Genomic DNA, 14,751 nt, shown 5'->3' on the forward strand with positions numbered 1-14,751 from the left:
ATCTTGGCAATCATAAAAAATAGGGCTGAGAAGAATGTGTACCTACTTGCACAAGATGAGTACTAGCTAGCCTCATTCCATAGGTTGGTCCAGCTGGCTGTCGGGCAAGAAGTAAACACTGTTGTTCTGAACTTGCACTTCCTGAGGTGTGGGTGTCTTTGTAGAATTAGCTGCAGAATGATGGAAACCAACAGGACAGCAGGAGCTTAAGGAAGAAAGGAAGTTATCAAAGACATTTCACAACTAAAACACATTAATTCATTCCTACATTCACACTAAAATAAACGTAATAAGCATTTGGCTTGCTTTTCACACGAAGACAAGCATGTTCAGCTTGCTACTAAACTGTGCTCAGGGTATGCGGAATTCATCAAGTAAGTATTCATCAGCATGCTTGTGGGAACCCCAACTATGTTCAATAAGACAATCTATAACCTAGATTAATATCAGCAGCATCAATTAACGTCTAAGTACAAGTTGCCATAGTTGGGCTTGTTTTGAACATAGAACATTGAACAAAGAACTGTACAGCAAGGAACCTTTGGCCCACGATGTTGTGCAGAAGATGATACCAAATTAAACAAATCCACTCTGCCCGCCTTTGGTCCATATCTCTCCATTCCTTGCATAGTCATATGCTTATCTAAAAGTCTGTTAAATGACATTATCATATCTGCCTCCACTATCACCCTTGGCAGCGGGTTCAACACTCCTATTACTCTCTGTGTAGAAAACTTGCCCCTGACATCTTACCCCCTCTCACCTTAAATGCATGCCCCTAGTTTTAGACTGTTCAACTCTGGGAAAAGATTCTGACTGCCAACCCTATCTATGCATCTCATCATTTTATAGACTTCTATCAAGTCTCCCCTCAGCCTTCGCCACTCCAGCGAAACAACCCAAGTTTTTCTAGTGTCTTCTTATAGTTTAAACTCTAATCTGGGCAGCATCCTGGTAAACCTCTTCTGTATCTTTTCCAAAGCTTACATATCCTTACTATAATGTGGCGATCAGAATTGAACACAGTACTCTAAGTGTGGACTAACTAACGCCTTATAAAACTGCAACCTGACTTGCTGACTCTTAGACTCAATTCCACGACCAATAAAGGCAAGCATGCCATATCCCCTCTTTTTCACCCTATCTACTTGAATGGACACCATGGACAAGAACCCCAAGATCCCTCTGTACATCAGTGCTGTTCAGGGTCTTGTCATTAACTGTATACTTTTTCATAATATTTGATCTCTCAAAGTCCATTTGCCATTTCTCTGCCCAATTATATATCCCGCAGTATTCTTTGACAACCACCTATGCTATCCACAACTCCACCAATATTTGTATCGTCTGCACTTACTAATTCACCCATCTACATTTTCATCCAAATCATTTATATATATCAAAAACAGTAGAGGCCCCAGTATAGATCCTTGTGGAATACCACTAGTCATGGACTTCCAGCCTGAAAAACAACCTTTCCCCACTATCCTCTGCCTTCTATGAGCAAGCTAATTCTGAATCCACATGGCCAAGTCACCATGGATCCCATGCATCTTAATCTTTTGGAAGAGCCAATCATGAGGGATCTTGTCAAAACCTTACTAAAATCCATGCAGACAACATTCACTACTGTACCATCATCAATCACCTTCGTCACCTCATCAAAAAATTCAATCACGTTAGTGAGCCATGACCTGCACTGCAAAAAGCCATGTTCAATATCCATGGTTAAACCATTCTTTTCCAACCTCTAAGAATTCTTTCCTATAACTTCCCAACTATTGATATGAGACTCACCAGTCTACAGTTTCCTGGATTATCCCTATTTCCCTTCCTGAATAGAGGAACAACATTAACTACCTCTGGGACCTCTCCAGTAGCTAACAAGGATACAAAGATTTTGGTCAAGATTCCAGCAATTTCCTTTCTTGCCTCTCTCAATAAACTGGGGTAGATACCATCAGGCTCTGGGAACTTATCCACCTTATTGCTCTTCAAGAGATCCAACACCACTTCTTTCTTGATCTAAAAATCCCTAGCTTATTAGCATACTCCACACTAATTTCAATATCCTCCATGTCCTTCTCCTGAGTGAATACTGATGCAAACTACCTACTTAGGAACTCACCCAAATCCTCTACCTCCAAACACAAGTTCCCTCCTTTATGCTTCAGTGCTCCTACCTTCTCCGTAGTTATCGTCTTGTTTTTAATGTATGTTTAAAAAGTTCCTGTTTATTCTATGTTCAAAAACTAAAATAAATATCTTGATACTGTGTTCCATTGCCTATTATTAATATTTGAGACTGTTAAGCAAACCTACAGGTCACATTACAACAGACACCCATTTCTGACAATTGTCTTACCATGTGACTGGCTGTACCTGCTGCACATTTTCAGGAAGAGGTTGGTCACGTGTCTCAGGTAGGAGTAAACAGAAACTTCCTGCCAATAAAATGAAACTGCCCATAAGCAGGAAAGGCAACAACCTGTCATACGTCCCTGAAAGACACAGGAAAGAGATTTACAAATTGCCAAAAGTGCAATTTCAGTTGCAAAGTAGCAAATGAGTTTCATAAATATGTTAATAATGCAAATTTTGTTCTCAAAGAGGGTACCATTCAGGTCAGGTTATGACTTAGAATCATAAATTCCCTACTGTGTGGAAACAGGCCATTTGGCCCATCAAGACCACATCAACCCACTGCAAGCGGGCATCAGAGCCGCCCCGCATTTGCCACGGGACTATGCCTACATCAGGAAACGATAAGAATTCATTTTTGTGGTTTAAACAGCAGTCGCAGCTTTAAAACCCACAAAAACTCAGCAGCTGCCGGTCTGCCCACGTGACTGGGAGATAGGAGACAGAGGACAGATAGAATCCACACTAGACCAACATTACCCATGACTCATGGGCCAAAACTCCGGAATTAATTAAATATGGAAACCCATCTCCTAATCACATCAAGAGACTGACTGAAACACACCCATACCCATCGATACGGAGCCATTCTGACACAAAGGACAGGCATCCACCAGACAGGTACGGACAGACCAATACACACCAACACCCCAAGGGAACAAAGGAGGGGTGCTAGCCCCTGCCCTCACAGAGAGAGACAAGCAGATAATACCCGGACCCGTTTTACATAAACCAATTAGCACCCTATTGTGCGTGCCGTGCAACTCTCCTGGGACGGCAGGAAACAGCCTATTCGCACCTACTCCAGTGATGATGGGGAACTATCATCCCATTCATCCTCAAATCCCACACATCCTGACGTCTAAAAGTATATAATATGAAGCTGCACGCGGGAACAGTAGAGCAGCCGAGATTCGGACCTCGGTTGATCTCCGCCGGCGTTACTGCAGTAATAAACGTTACCGATTGTTGAACCGCACTCTGGGCTCGGACTGATATCATTTCATCCGTGCTAACAATTGGTGGCTTCGTCCTGGTTAACGACGGCTGCTGGATCCCTGCGACGGCACTGGGTGAGTATCTTTACTCTTTTACTTCTCGCGTAAAAGTCTCCCAGTGCCCCGCAAGGGTCTTCACTGCCGGCCGTTATCTGAACCTGTGAACAGAGTGAGTCCGGCAGTCGTGTAACGGTAGAGTACTCTTTAAAAGTATGTGTGTGTGAGTGATCCTTCGCGGGTGGGCGATTGGGGTCGCGGAACACTAGTAAAAGTGTGCGTGATTATTATTGTCATTTATTGTCAATGTGCTACTGTGACTGACGGACTATCCTTGGACCGACAACTTTAGGTACAAGACCCCGACAGATTGACCCCCCCCGTTTAAAAACTGACCCAACAAGCCTTCCTGGTTGACCACTGCAGTGGGAGTTAGGGGACCCCATTGTACGTTGAGCCCGGTTTTAGCGCCTTCCTTGCGTACGCGGTAGAGGCTAGGAGGTCTACGCGCTACAAGAAGGGAAGTCCTCCAAACCAGCCTGAGACGCGGTGCCTTTGGGCCAACCGGCGGTTATACGCTCTGCCCATTGACCTCACGGTCCCGAGGTATTGGCCTCTGTAGGATCAGGCGCGACTAGGTCTGACTTCACGCCCCCCCCCCCCCCCCTCCTTGCACTCGGGCCCCTGGTTCACACCCAGTATTTGTGGGGTACACACAGCTGCTGAACGTCAGGCGGTGAGAGAGAGACTCACGGAAACCCGGGGTTGCGCGCTCGGGAATCGACACGCGCCCCGTCTGTAACTATCCCCACCCCTGCCCAGATTGACCCGCGGGGCTAGGGTTAGACTTGAAGGGGGTGGACTCCCCGACTGGGAGATTAATAAGCCAGTGCCAGCGACATCCCTAGCAAGCCTGCTAGCTTTATTTTAAATTAGCTTCTGTTAAGTTACACCCGCTGCGCCCCTACCATGGGTGGGAGCACGGCCGAAGACCTAGATTGGGGGCCAGAGGGTTCCCTTACCCATTTTAGAGCCGATAAGAATAAGACACTTATTAAGGCTATGCTTCGCTCAGGCTGAGAGCCCACTGACCCGCTGGATGTACAGCGCGAGTGGTGGGCCCGCCAGAAGAAAGATAGGTACGAGAAAGCTTGCGTCTTGGAGCTGCAGGCACACGTCAGGCTTGCTGGCAAGGTTCAGCTCTATGTCCAAGACAAGAAGCAGCAGGCCACGGAGCATCTAGAAGCCCAGGCGCTTGCTGCCTGTACGGTTTTACCGACCTTAACCGATGCACCCAGCGCCCCGCCGTCCCCCACCTGGGACTGGAGAGGGGCTCACGGACAATCAGGACCCCCGGGAATCGTGCTCGGGCTATGCCCATGCAGCCCCAGTGAAAGTTGAATATACCCCTGGGGGGTGACGGGCCACGACCCATGACCCTTGCTCATAACCCCCGCTTTAAGATGACCTATGTCTCCCTGACCCCGGGCGACACCATGAAACTTCTGGACAGGCTCCCCGCCCTTAAGCCTCGGCACAATAACGCAGAATTTTGGCAGAGGCTTAGGGAGATGCGGATCTGCCACAACCTTCACAATAGGGACGTGGCCGGCCTGGTTCGGACCAAACTCCCGGAGAACCTGTGGACCAGGCTCCGGCCCGCACACCAGGCCAGGTCCTGGTGCGCTGACCTCAGCGACAACTGTCGCGAACAGGAGGTTGCCCTCGCCGACTTCAAGGCTAATGTCAGCGAGGTGCTCGGCCATACACCGGTCAACTGGAACGCCATTGTGGGTATCACTCAGAAACCTGGGGAGGGCGCCCAGGAATATGGGGTCCGCAAGTTCGAGGCATTTTGAGCGCACAGCGGGGTTCCCGACGCTGATAGGCAGAACCCCGCATTCATTCAATTATACAAAGACGGCCTGAGCCCCGCACACCAGGCAGTCCTACGGACGGGCCTGGTGCCCTATGTCACCTTTGCGGAGCATGAGAACTGGGCCATGTCCCTTGACAACCGAGCGGCGCCCGCCGTTGCGGCAGTTTCGACGGTCGGACCGGACGTTTGCTTCCGCTGCAAACGGATGGGGCACCGCAAAGCCCAATGCCCGCTCTCTTCCCAACGTCCCTGGGGCCAAAAGGGGGGCCGGCCACCCTCACAGCCTCACTCTTCACGCCCCCACAACCAGGAATGCCCCAGACAAGGGGTCAACAGCGACCCCAGCCCCCACAAACCCCGCAGCCCAAGCCCAAAACCCACCACCCCCGACTGGGATCAGCTCAGTCGGGGCCAGCTGCTCGAGCTTTTACAGCTGCTCGCCCGACGCAAAGACTGAGTAGCGTCGGCCCCCATCCCGGGAGCCGACCCCCGTATCTGGGTTTCCGCATCGCTAGGGGGCCACCGATGCAAGATTTTGATTGATACGGGGGCGTCAGTCTCCCTCACCGACCTCGACCTTCCCTCAACCCACCACTCCATTTCCATTAAAGGGGTTGGGGAAGCTCGGTTATTGCACGCCGAAGCGAGGCCGTCCTCCTAGAGGTAGACAACATTTTACTCCCCGTACATTTCTGGGTTTGCCCAAACTCGGAGGGGACGATCATGGGTATCGACCTCCTGGGCAAGCTGGGGGCGGTGGTGGATGCGTTCCACTGTCGCCTCCTGTGGACATCCCGCGATCTTCACAGGAGCTCCCACGAGGGGAGATGGGTGCCCACTAAATCCGTCGTTACACTTGCACCCAGTGTGCCCGTCGCCTGGGACTGGGCCAAGGACGGTGCCTTCAGAGCCGTCTGCCAACTAGTCCTGGAGGTGTGGGCCATGAGCAAGCAGGACTGCGGCCTCGTCCGCTCTCCTCCTGAGCAGATACCCGGGCCCGTACACGCCCCGCACCGACAATACCCGATTAAACCTGAGGCGCTGCGCGCCACTGAGGCAATCGTTGCCGACCTCACCCGACACGGCGTCCTGCGCCCGGTGGTGTCCACCACCAACTCCCCTATATGGCCAGTCTGGAAGCCGGATGGCAGCTACAGGCTCACCATCGACTACATGGCAGTCAATAGGGTCACCCCCAAAGAATACCCTATCGTAGCCAGCCCGACCACCATCTTCAACGGCCTCGAACCCTCATATCGGATATTTACGGTCCTGGACGTGGCGAATGGATTTTGGTCCATTCCCCTGCACCGTGACTCACAGGACAAGTTCGCCTTCACGCTGCGGGACAGGCAGTACACATGGACCCGCCTGCCACAGGGCTTCCACAACAGCCCTAACATTTTCCACAGGGTCATGAGCCGGACCCTGGAGGGGTGCGACCTCTCCCCCTTCTCGAGCACCCTCCTACAGTATGTAGATGACCTTTTGATCGCGTCCACGGACGCGCACCACCACCTGGGAGCCCTGGCCACCGTCCTGCGGACAATCGCCCGGGCAAGATTCAAAATAAGCCTCATGAAGGCTCAGGTCGGACTGGCTAGAGTCCGCTACCTGGGATACGACATCAGCCAGGGGAGCAAGACCTTACCCGCCGACCGCAAGTCGGCCATCGCCGACATGCCGCGGCCGGACACAGGGGAATCCGCCGCGTCTTGGGGCTTTTTAACTACTGCCGCCCCTTCATTGCACATTTCGCCACTATCGCCGAACCCATTCAGCGCCTGGTGAAGGGGGGCAGGCCGGGAGCGGAGAGGGTGGTATGGGGACCCGAACAGGACAACGCTTACTCTAAGTTAAAGTCCCATCTCCTCAGCGCCCCGGCCCTGCGCCTCCCCGACCTATTAAAGCCCTTCCACATCTTCTATGGACTCGAGGCGGGGTTTTACAGCGCTGTTATCATGCAAACCTCAGGCGACCACATGAGACCAGTGGGTTACTACTCCACAAAGGAGTCCCCGGTCGTGAAGGGCATGCACCGCTGCGTGGCAGCGCTGGATTGCGCCGCATGGGCGGTCTGGGTATGTGAGCCGGTCACTATGTCCGGACAGATAATACTACACACTAGACACACGATAGTCGAACTCCTGAACACGGGCCGCCTCCGGACGGTCTCGGATGCCCACAGGGCAACTTGGGAGGCGGTTCTCCTCCCCCGGGACCAGTCCATTCAGATCGTTAGGGACACAGGACTAAACCCCGCCGACGGGATTATCGCGGTAGGGGAACCCCACCATTGCCAGGCCGCCATCGATTCGGCGGAGGGGGACTGCATGGCCGACAGCCCGGTCCCTGATCCCGACCTGACCTTGTATGTGGACGGCTCACATAGGCTTGTCGAGGGGTCCTACCAAACGGGATGGGCGGTGGTCGACCATACCGGGACCACCCGAGCTCAGGGAACGATGGGGGGGCGACACCTCCGCCCAGGTCGCGGAGCTGGTCGCCCTCACCGCCGCACTTCGCCTGGGAGCAGGCAAGCGGGTGAACATCTTTACCGACAGCCAGTACGCTTTCGGGGTAGTCCATGATTGCATGGCAGCATGGAGCCGCCGGGGCTTTATCACGGCCGGCGGTGGCCAGATCAAACACGGAAATATGGTCCGCGACCTGGTGGCGGCCGCACGCCTCCCCCTGCTCGCCGCGGTGGTGAAAATCAAAGCACACCAGCGGGCCACCACCGCTGAACAGCTTGGGAATCATTGGGCCGACCTGGCCGCAAAGGCCGCCGCGGGCGCGGTGCTACCGTCCGTGCATGCAGCACCCGCTACTGAGGTCCGGGACGTGAATGTCCTGGACGTCCAGAATTGCGCGCAGCCCGGTGAGTTAGAGGACTGGCTGGCAAAGGGCGCAGCCCGCGGCCCCAATGGGGTGTGGCGGCACAGCGACATGGTCGTGGCACCCGCGGCTCTCAGAACGACCTTGATGCAATTACACCACGAGCTGGACCACGCGGGCCACGACGGAACGCTTGCTAGGCTCCAGGCTGACTGGTGGTGGCCCGGCCTCGGCTGCAACGTGGCCAACACTGCCGCCGATGCATTGTCTGCGCCCAGCACAACCCGGGGCGGCCCCTGCGCATTCCCCTGGCGCACCAGCCACGGCCCAAGGGGCCCTGGGAGAACCTCCAAGTTGATTTCACAGGCCCCCTACCCCCCAGCCGTGGCAAGAAGTATTGCCTGGTGATCGTTGACCATTTCACGCGCTGGGTAGAAGCCTTCCCTACACAGGACTGTACATCCGCCACCGTGGCCAGAGTGCCGGCCTTCGACATCTTCCCGCGCTGGGGGGTCCCCCTCCAGATTGACTCAGATCAGGGCACGCACTTCACCGGACGCGCAATGAAACTGGCCTGCCGCCTTCTAGGCATCACACAGCGCTTCCACGTCCCGTTCCATCCCCAGAGCTCCGGGATGGTCGAGCGCATGAACCGGACCCTCAAAGCGGCGATCGCGAAGGCAATCGCCGAAACAGGCAGGGCTGGGTGGACGTTCTGCCCTGCATACTGATGCGCTTGAGGGCCACCCCAGGCCGCTCCACTGGCCTCACTCCCTTCGAGCTCATGACGGTGAGGGCCATGCGACTACCAGAGAATGTCATGGTCGGGGGGGAAGACATGGCCCCCCTGAGGGACAGGATGAAGCGCTATATCAGGCAGCTGGACACGCAGCTGCGGGCCCTTAGACAAACTGCGCGCGACCAGCAGGACATTAGGGACCAGGCAAAACTGCAGCCGCATCTGCCCGCCCAACCCCTTCCCGGCGTTGGGGACAAAGTCCTGATCAGGGCCGCCCCCGACCGACCCGGCTTCGCCCCCCGGTGGCTGGGACCGCACGAAGTCATCCTCACCAGCGACACATGTGCCTGTGTCGACATGAAGGGAAAGGGCAGGTGGAAACACTGGTCCCAGCTTAAACCCTACCCTTAAGCCCTGACCGGACAGACACTCCCCCTTGACTTGACTCTAACTCTTTCTCCTTACAGTGCAACGGGTGGACCGGCTCCAGGGAGACCTGCTCCTACACACACTAACCCTACACCCTTGGTAAGGGTGCCTCTCTCCCTCTCTTCCCACAGATCATGCTTCACCGGTGCACCACTCTCCCCCCTGCTCTCCTCTTCACCTTACGACTGATGCCTTCTTTCCCCGAAATACATGACAACTTCTACTGCCCCAGTGTTGCCTTCAACCCGTCCGATGCCATCTGTATTCCGGCAAGGGACAAGCCCAACGAGATCGACGGGTTCCACAACGCCTGTCTGGAGGTCACCCCGGGTGTACAGACACTCTGTTTATTCTGCATGTCGGAGCGCGACCCGCGGCCGACCTGCCTCCGGCGTGCTGAGGCGATGGACTTGGGGGGGTTGCATGTTCGGGACAATGTGTGCCATGCCAGAGGACCTCTCCTCTGCTCCGGCATTTGATGCCTTTACTTTACGGGATCTGTCTGTTTGCGGGGATTACGAGCTACTGATGCCGCGGTAGTCTCTTTGTATTTGTGCTTTCCACCCGCCCCGACCACACCACCCCCGACCACGACTCCCGAGATATTGCCATGCCCCTCCCTGGGACCGGGGCCCGCGGGGGGACTGGTATTGTGGGATGAGGGAGAGGCCCTTTATGACAACGTCCGACACGAGGTCGTGCCTGTGCTGGTCAATATATCGGGCATCCGGGTACCGGACTATTGCACAGCACAGGTACGCAACCTATACGCCATGATGGAGAAGGAGGTTATAGAGAGGGCCATAGACCCCATGGGGGCAACCCACTACCGAAATGATATACATAACACGCACACACAACGACACAGACGGGACATAGTCAACAATGCTCTCACAGGACTCAACACGGGGACATCCGTAGTAAACTCCCTCGACATTCAGGGCCTTAACGAAAAGGTCGAGCAACTAAAAGGGGTAATAAGGGACCTGCTACAGAGGTCTCTCACAGATCAGGCAGACCAGGCACACCTGGGGGAAGAGGGAGCATACACCCATCTCAACGGCATTGCAGTCCTGGAGACACACGCCCACACCATTAACCGCCTTATAGACCGGGAAAGAGGAAACACGGCCTATATCCACGAGGGGTAGCTGTGCCATGCGTATGGCCTGTGGATGGTAGCCCAGATCCGGCATAATCTTGACCAGGTCCAAAGGGGGGAGGTGCCCAACTGGATCGACAGTGCCAAATTGGCCTCACTCGCGGGGCGCTCCGGGCCGCTCGACAGCCGGACTCTGAAGGGTATGACCAGAGTATACCCAGTGGTTCCCGACTGTGAGGTCAGTGAGGCGACAGGAGTCGGGATTGTCCTCCTGATCCCCGTGGTCACCCCAGAGTCGGGGCCATTTCCCCTGTTTCACATTGAGAACATCGGAGTCATACGGGAAAACGCTTCCCTCAAATATCGATTAGCTCACCACACAGCCATATCTCGAAACGGCGCTGTGTACGGGGTGCCGCTTACAGGCTGCAAGCAGCGAGGGGCGATTACCATCTGCCCTCACCCCTTACGAAGGAGTGAAACAGCGGACTGCGGGTTCAACCGGACACAGGGCTGCACCCTTGAAATCGAACCCACGGGCCCCCACTTCACTAGGGCGGGGTATGGTGGGGGGGGACGATACTGTGTCTCCACTCTTGAAACCTCATTTTGGTATAATGGACTGCAGTGCCCGATTCCCCAGCACGAGTTCTGCTTCACCCCCAGGCACCCAGTCATGGTTGGGCAAGCTCACATCTCAGAGGTCTGACGACGGAACCCCGAGTCCATACAAATTACTGATAAATTCAGGGACACCCTCAGGAAATATCAGGAGCCTGAACAAGCCCCCATCCCACATTTGGCTGAGGTCTTACGGGAGCTGAGGACCCGGGTAGGACACTCAGTGGAATTGTATCACCAGTTGCAGTCGCATGTAAAGGACCTAGAGGAGGACACAGACACAGCTCTGCAGTCCCAGGGGTGGGCGCAGAGGGTGTGGGATTGGGGCGTAAACGTAAACATACATCCCTGGATCCGAATCATCTCGCACACCATTGTAGGCATACAATTACTGCTGGCTCTGGCCTGGCTCCTGGTAGCGTGTCATTCATGCCGTCAGCACAAGAAACGAAAGGCCAGGAAGACCATGCTCCACGCCATCGACTCCTGGCGGGCGATCAGGCACCGTGAGCTCACAGGGCTCGAGTTAATGTGACCTTCTCCCGGGATTATCCAAAGGCCCCATGACTGCAGCATGATGGCCGGCGGAATGTACCGGGCGAGGAGCAGACTTTTAAAATATCGGCATAGGGGGTGTGGACGTGTCCAACCCCTTGCCGAAAGGGGGGACTGCAAGCAGGCATCAGAGCCCCCCTCGTATTTGCCACGGGACTATGCCTACATCAGGAAACGATAAGAATTCATTTTTGTGTTTTAACCAGCAGTCGCAGCTTTAACACCCACAAAACCTCAGCAGCTGCCGGTCCGCCCACGTGACTGGGAGATAGGAGACAGAGGACAGAAAGAATCCACACTAGACCAACATTACCCATGACTCATGGGCCAAAACTCCGGAATTAATTAAATATGGAAACCCATCTCCTAATCACATCAAGAGACTGACTGAAACACACCCATACCCATCGATATGGAGCCATTCTGACACAAAGGACAGGCATCCACCAGACAGGTACAGACAGACCAATACACACCAACACCCCAAGGGAACAAAGGGGGGTGCTAGCCCCTGCCCTCACAGAGAGAGACAAGCAGATAATACCCGGACCCGTTTTACATAAACCAATTAGCACCCTATTGTGCGTGCCGTGCAACTCTCCTGGGACGGCAGGAAACAGCCTATTCGCACCTACTCCAGTGATGATGGGGAACTATCATCCCATTCATCCTCAAATCCCACACATCCTGACGTCTAAAAATATATAATATGAAGCTGCGCGCGGGAACAGTAGAGCAGCCGAGATTCGGACCTCGGTTGATCTCCGCCGGCGTTACTGCAGTAATAAACGTTACCGATTGTTGAACTGCACTCTGGGCTCGGACTGATATCATTTCATCTGCGCTAACAGCTCCAAAGAGCATCTCACCCAATCCTTACATATCCTATGGCTAATCCATCTAGCCTGCATATCCCTAGACATTATGGACAATTTAGCTCCACCAATTCACCTTACCTGCACATCTTTGGACTATGTGAGGAAACCCACATAGACACAGGGAAAATGCGCAAACTTAGTGTAGAGAACCCACTACCACCACTACCTCTCTCCAGAAGGTAAATCAGTAAAAAATTAAAAATACTAAAACTAAAAAAAGGCAAGAAAAAATGAGAAAAGAAGGATTAAGAAAAGGAAGAAAAGCAGATAGAATGGGCAAGTCTATTGCACTACCATCTTGCAATTTGCAAGACTTGGTACACCTTGAGAGGACAAATCCAGAAAGAGGAAATGGAACTGGAACTCTGCTGAAAGCATTTCCTCTCCTGGTCTCCTCCACACCCTCCCTCATTCTCTGGGACCCATGGTCATAGTCTGCCCTGACACAAGGGCCTTCAAAACCCAAATGCCATCCAACAGTATCTCAATCAAAGCAAGGGTACCAGTAGCCTGCTCATTGCCTCTTGCACTGCTGAGGTCTTTGGATTGGAACACAGGAATAATCAGAAAAGGGAAGAAAGGACTTATACCGTGTTTCTTTTCATATTTATGCACCATTAAACATTATTTGCAAGTTCATTGTTCCCATCTCTCCAATATTTTTGCCCACCATCCAACATGCCCCACCCCCAGTGGGCCTACCTATCAGATTTACTCTGGGCCTCCACTGCTGTTTCTTGTCTGGGACCTACCTCTTTCCCATCCACTTCTGGTAGACAGGCTGGAGGCTGGAAGAACACAGCAAGCCAGGCAGCATCGGGAGCTGTAGAAGTCGACGTTTCGGATGTAACCCTTCTTCAGGACTCACTGAAGAAGGGTTACACCTGAAACATCAACTTCTCCACCTCCTGATGCTGCCTAGCTTGCTATGTTCTTCCAGCCTCCTGCCGGTCTACTTTGGATTCCAGCATCTTTCTGTCTCAGTCCTCTCCAGGTGCAGGGCAGGAACTGAAGAGCTGTGGAAACTCAGCTCAACCAGCAGCTAAGTGGCAGGACATGTTGCTCCAAAGGGCTGGAAACTATTTGCCTGATGACCGTAACGTTTTCGCAGTGACTTCCAGGGCCATTTCAGGTGAGCTCACCGCCCTGCCCCTCTACGCCCAGCCAGCATTGGAGTGTTAAATGCCAGCCAATGTGTTTTATAAATGTATCAAGAGCTTACATGTCAGGAACTGTCTCCTTTACCTTGCCTCTGTTCAGCTAAATCTACTGAGTGTGGGAACTTGCATGTGCTAAAACTCAAGCTGCCCATAGGCATTGCCACAGCCAGTTCCTGGCAACAAGTGTTCAACTCTTTGGAGAAATTAGATTAGATTACTTACGGTGTGGAAACAGGCCCTTCGGTCCAACAAGTCCACACCGCCCCGCCAAAGCACAACCCACCCATACCCTTACATTTACCCCTTACCTAACACTACGGGCAATTTTAGCATGGCCAATTCACCTGACCTGCACATCTTTGGACTGTGGGAGGAAACCGGAGCACCCGGAGGAAACCCACGCAGACACGGGGAGAACGTGCAAACTCCACACAGTCAGTCGCCTGAGGCGGGAATTGAATCCGGGTCTCTAGCGCTGTGAGGCAGCAGTGCTAACCATTGTGCCACCGTGCTGCCCACTATCTAAATGAAGGGCAAAAGGATTTTAAAAAATTATTTGCTGCGATTTGATGGCTTTCCTTTCATGTCTTTTCCTTTCTTGGTAGCTTCCACTGAACACATCTGCATGATCAATTCCTTTATATATCTAATTATTATCCTTATTTTTGTTTACCTAGCATCTTACCGTACAATTTCATCTTTGTACCTCTTATTTTATAAATGGTGCTTAGCGGTTGATTTTAAGTACAATATTAATGTCAGTCCAAAGCAAGAAGTGTGGTTTGATGTAAAATGTTGACCTGCAGTGTGGCATGACAATTATAATACACGTGATGTGACAGATCATACACATGTCAATTTCAATGTAATTTTTGTATGTCCAATAGGTTTATATGAAATAAAAGTGAATGGGTGGCTGAGAATTTCCTCAGAACTGTTTGGTGACCATTATTTCTGCCCCAACATAAAGGTATTGTGGTTAATCAGGAGCAGTTCCCAGGGTGTTCCCAGCAAAATACTCCAAGTTCTATTGCTAGTACCTTCCTGATGTGCTCAACATTTTGTCAAATTTTCAAACTGTCCACATTTTTAGCTCTTTAAGAAATGCAGTCAATACTTTTTCAACCCTTCACT

General features: G+C 52.8%; 2 protein-coding genes and 1 pseudogene across 5 annotated transcripts in view; 1 reads left to right on the top strand and 2 right to left on the bottom strand.

The window, feature by feature from the left end:
- Nucleotides 1-65, bottom strand: part of LOC122557619 (organic cation/carnitine transporter 2-like) — a 119,123-nt gene extending 119,058 nt beyond the window's left edge. The window contains exon 1 of the mRNA XM_043705390.2: nucleotides 47-65. The gene's annotated coding sequence lies outside the window, so the exon portion shown is untranslated. The remainder of the gene's footprint in view (nucleotides 1-46) is intronic.
- LOC122557630 (organic cation/carnitine transporter 2-like) overlaps nucleotides 1-14,751 on the bottom strand; it is a 178,126-nt gene that overhangs the window by 40,783 nt on the left and 122,592 nt on the right. For 3 of the 4 annotated variants that reach the window (XR_015750936.1, XM_043705422.2, XM_043705413.2), the window contains exons 9-10: nucleotides 2,366-2,501; nucleotides 47-205 (exon numbers count right to left, since the gene is read on the bottom strand). Coding sequence is in view for 3 of the 4 variants with exons in the window: in XM_043705422.2 (XP_043561357.1) it covers nucleotides 73-205; nucleotides 2,366-2,501 (269 nt within the window). In the remaining variant the exon portion in view is untranslated. The remainder of the gene's footprint in view (nucleotides 1-46; nucleotides 206-2,365; nucleotides 2,502-14,751) is intronic. The other variant, XM_043705427.2, reaches the window with a different exon arrangement.
- Nucleotides 10,075-11,559, top strand: LOC148151995 (uncharacterized; annotated as a pseudogene).

This window comes from Chiloscyllium plagiosum, unplaced genomic scaffold (genome assembly GCF_037043375.1).
Source record: "Chiloscyllium plagiosum isolate Xiang-an unplaced genomic scaffold, Cpla_swu_hap1 HiC_scaffold_2, whole genome shotgun sequence".
Taxonomy (NCBI): Eukaryota; Metazoa; Chordata; class Chondrichthyes; order Orectolobiformes; family Hemiscylliidae; genus Chiloscyllium; species Chiloscyllium plagiosum.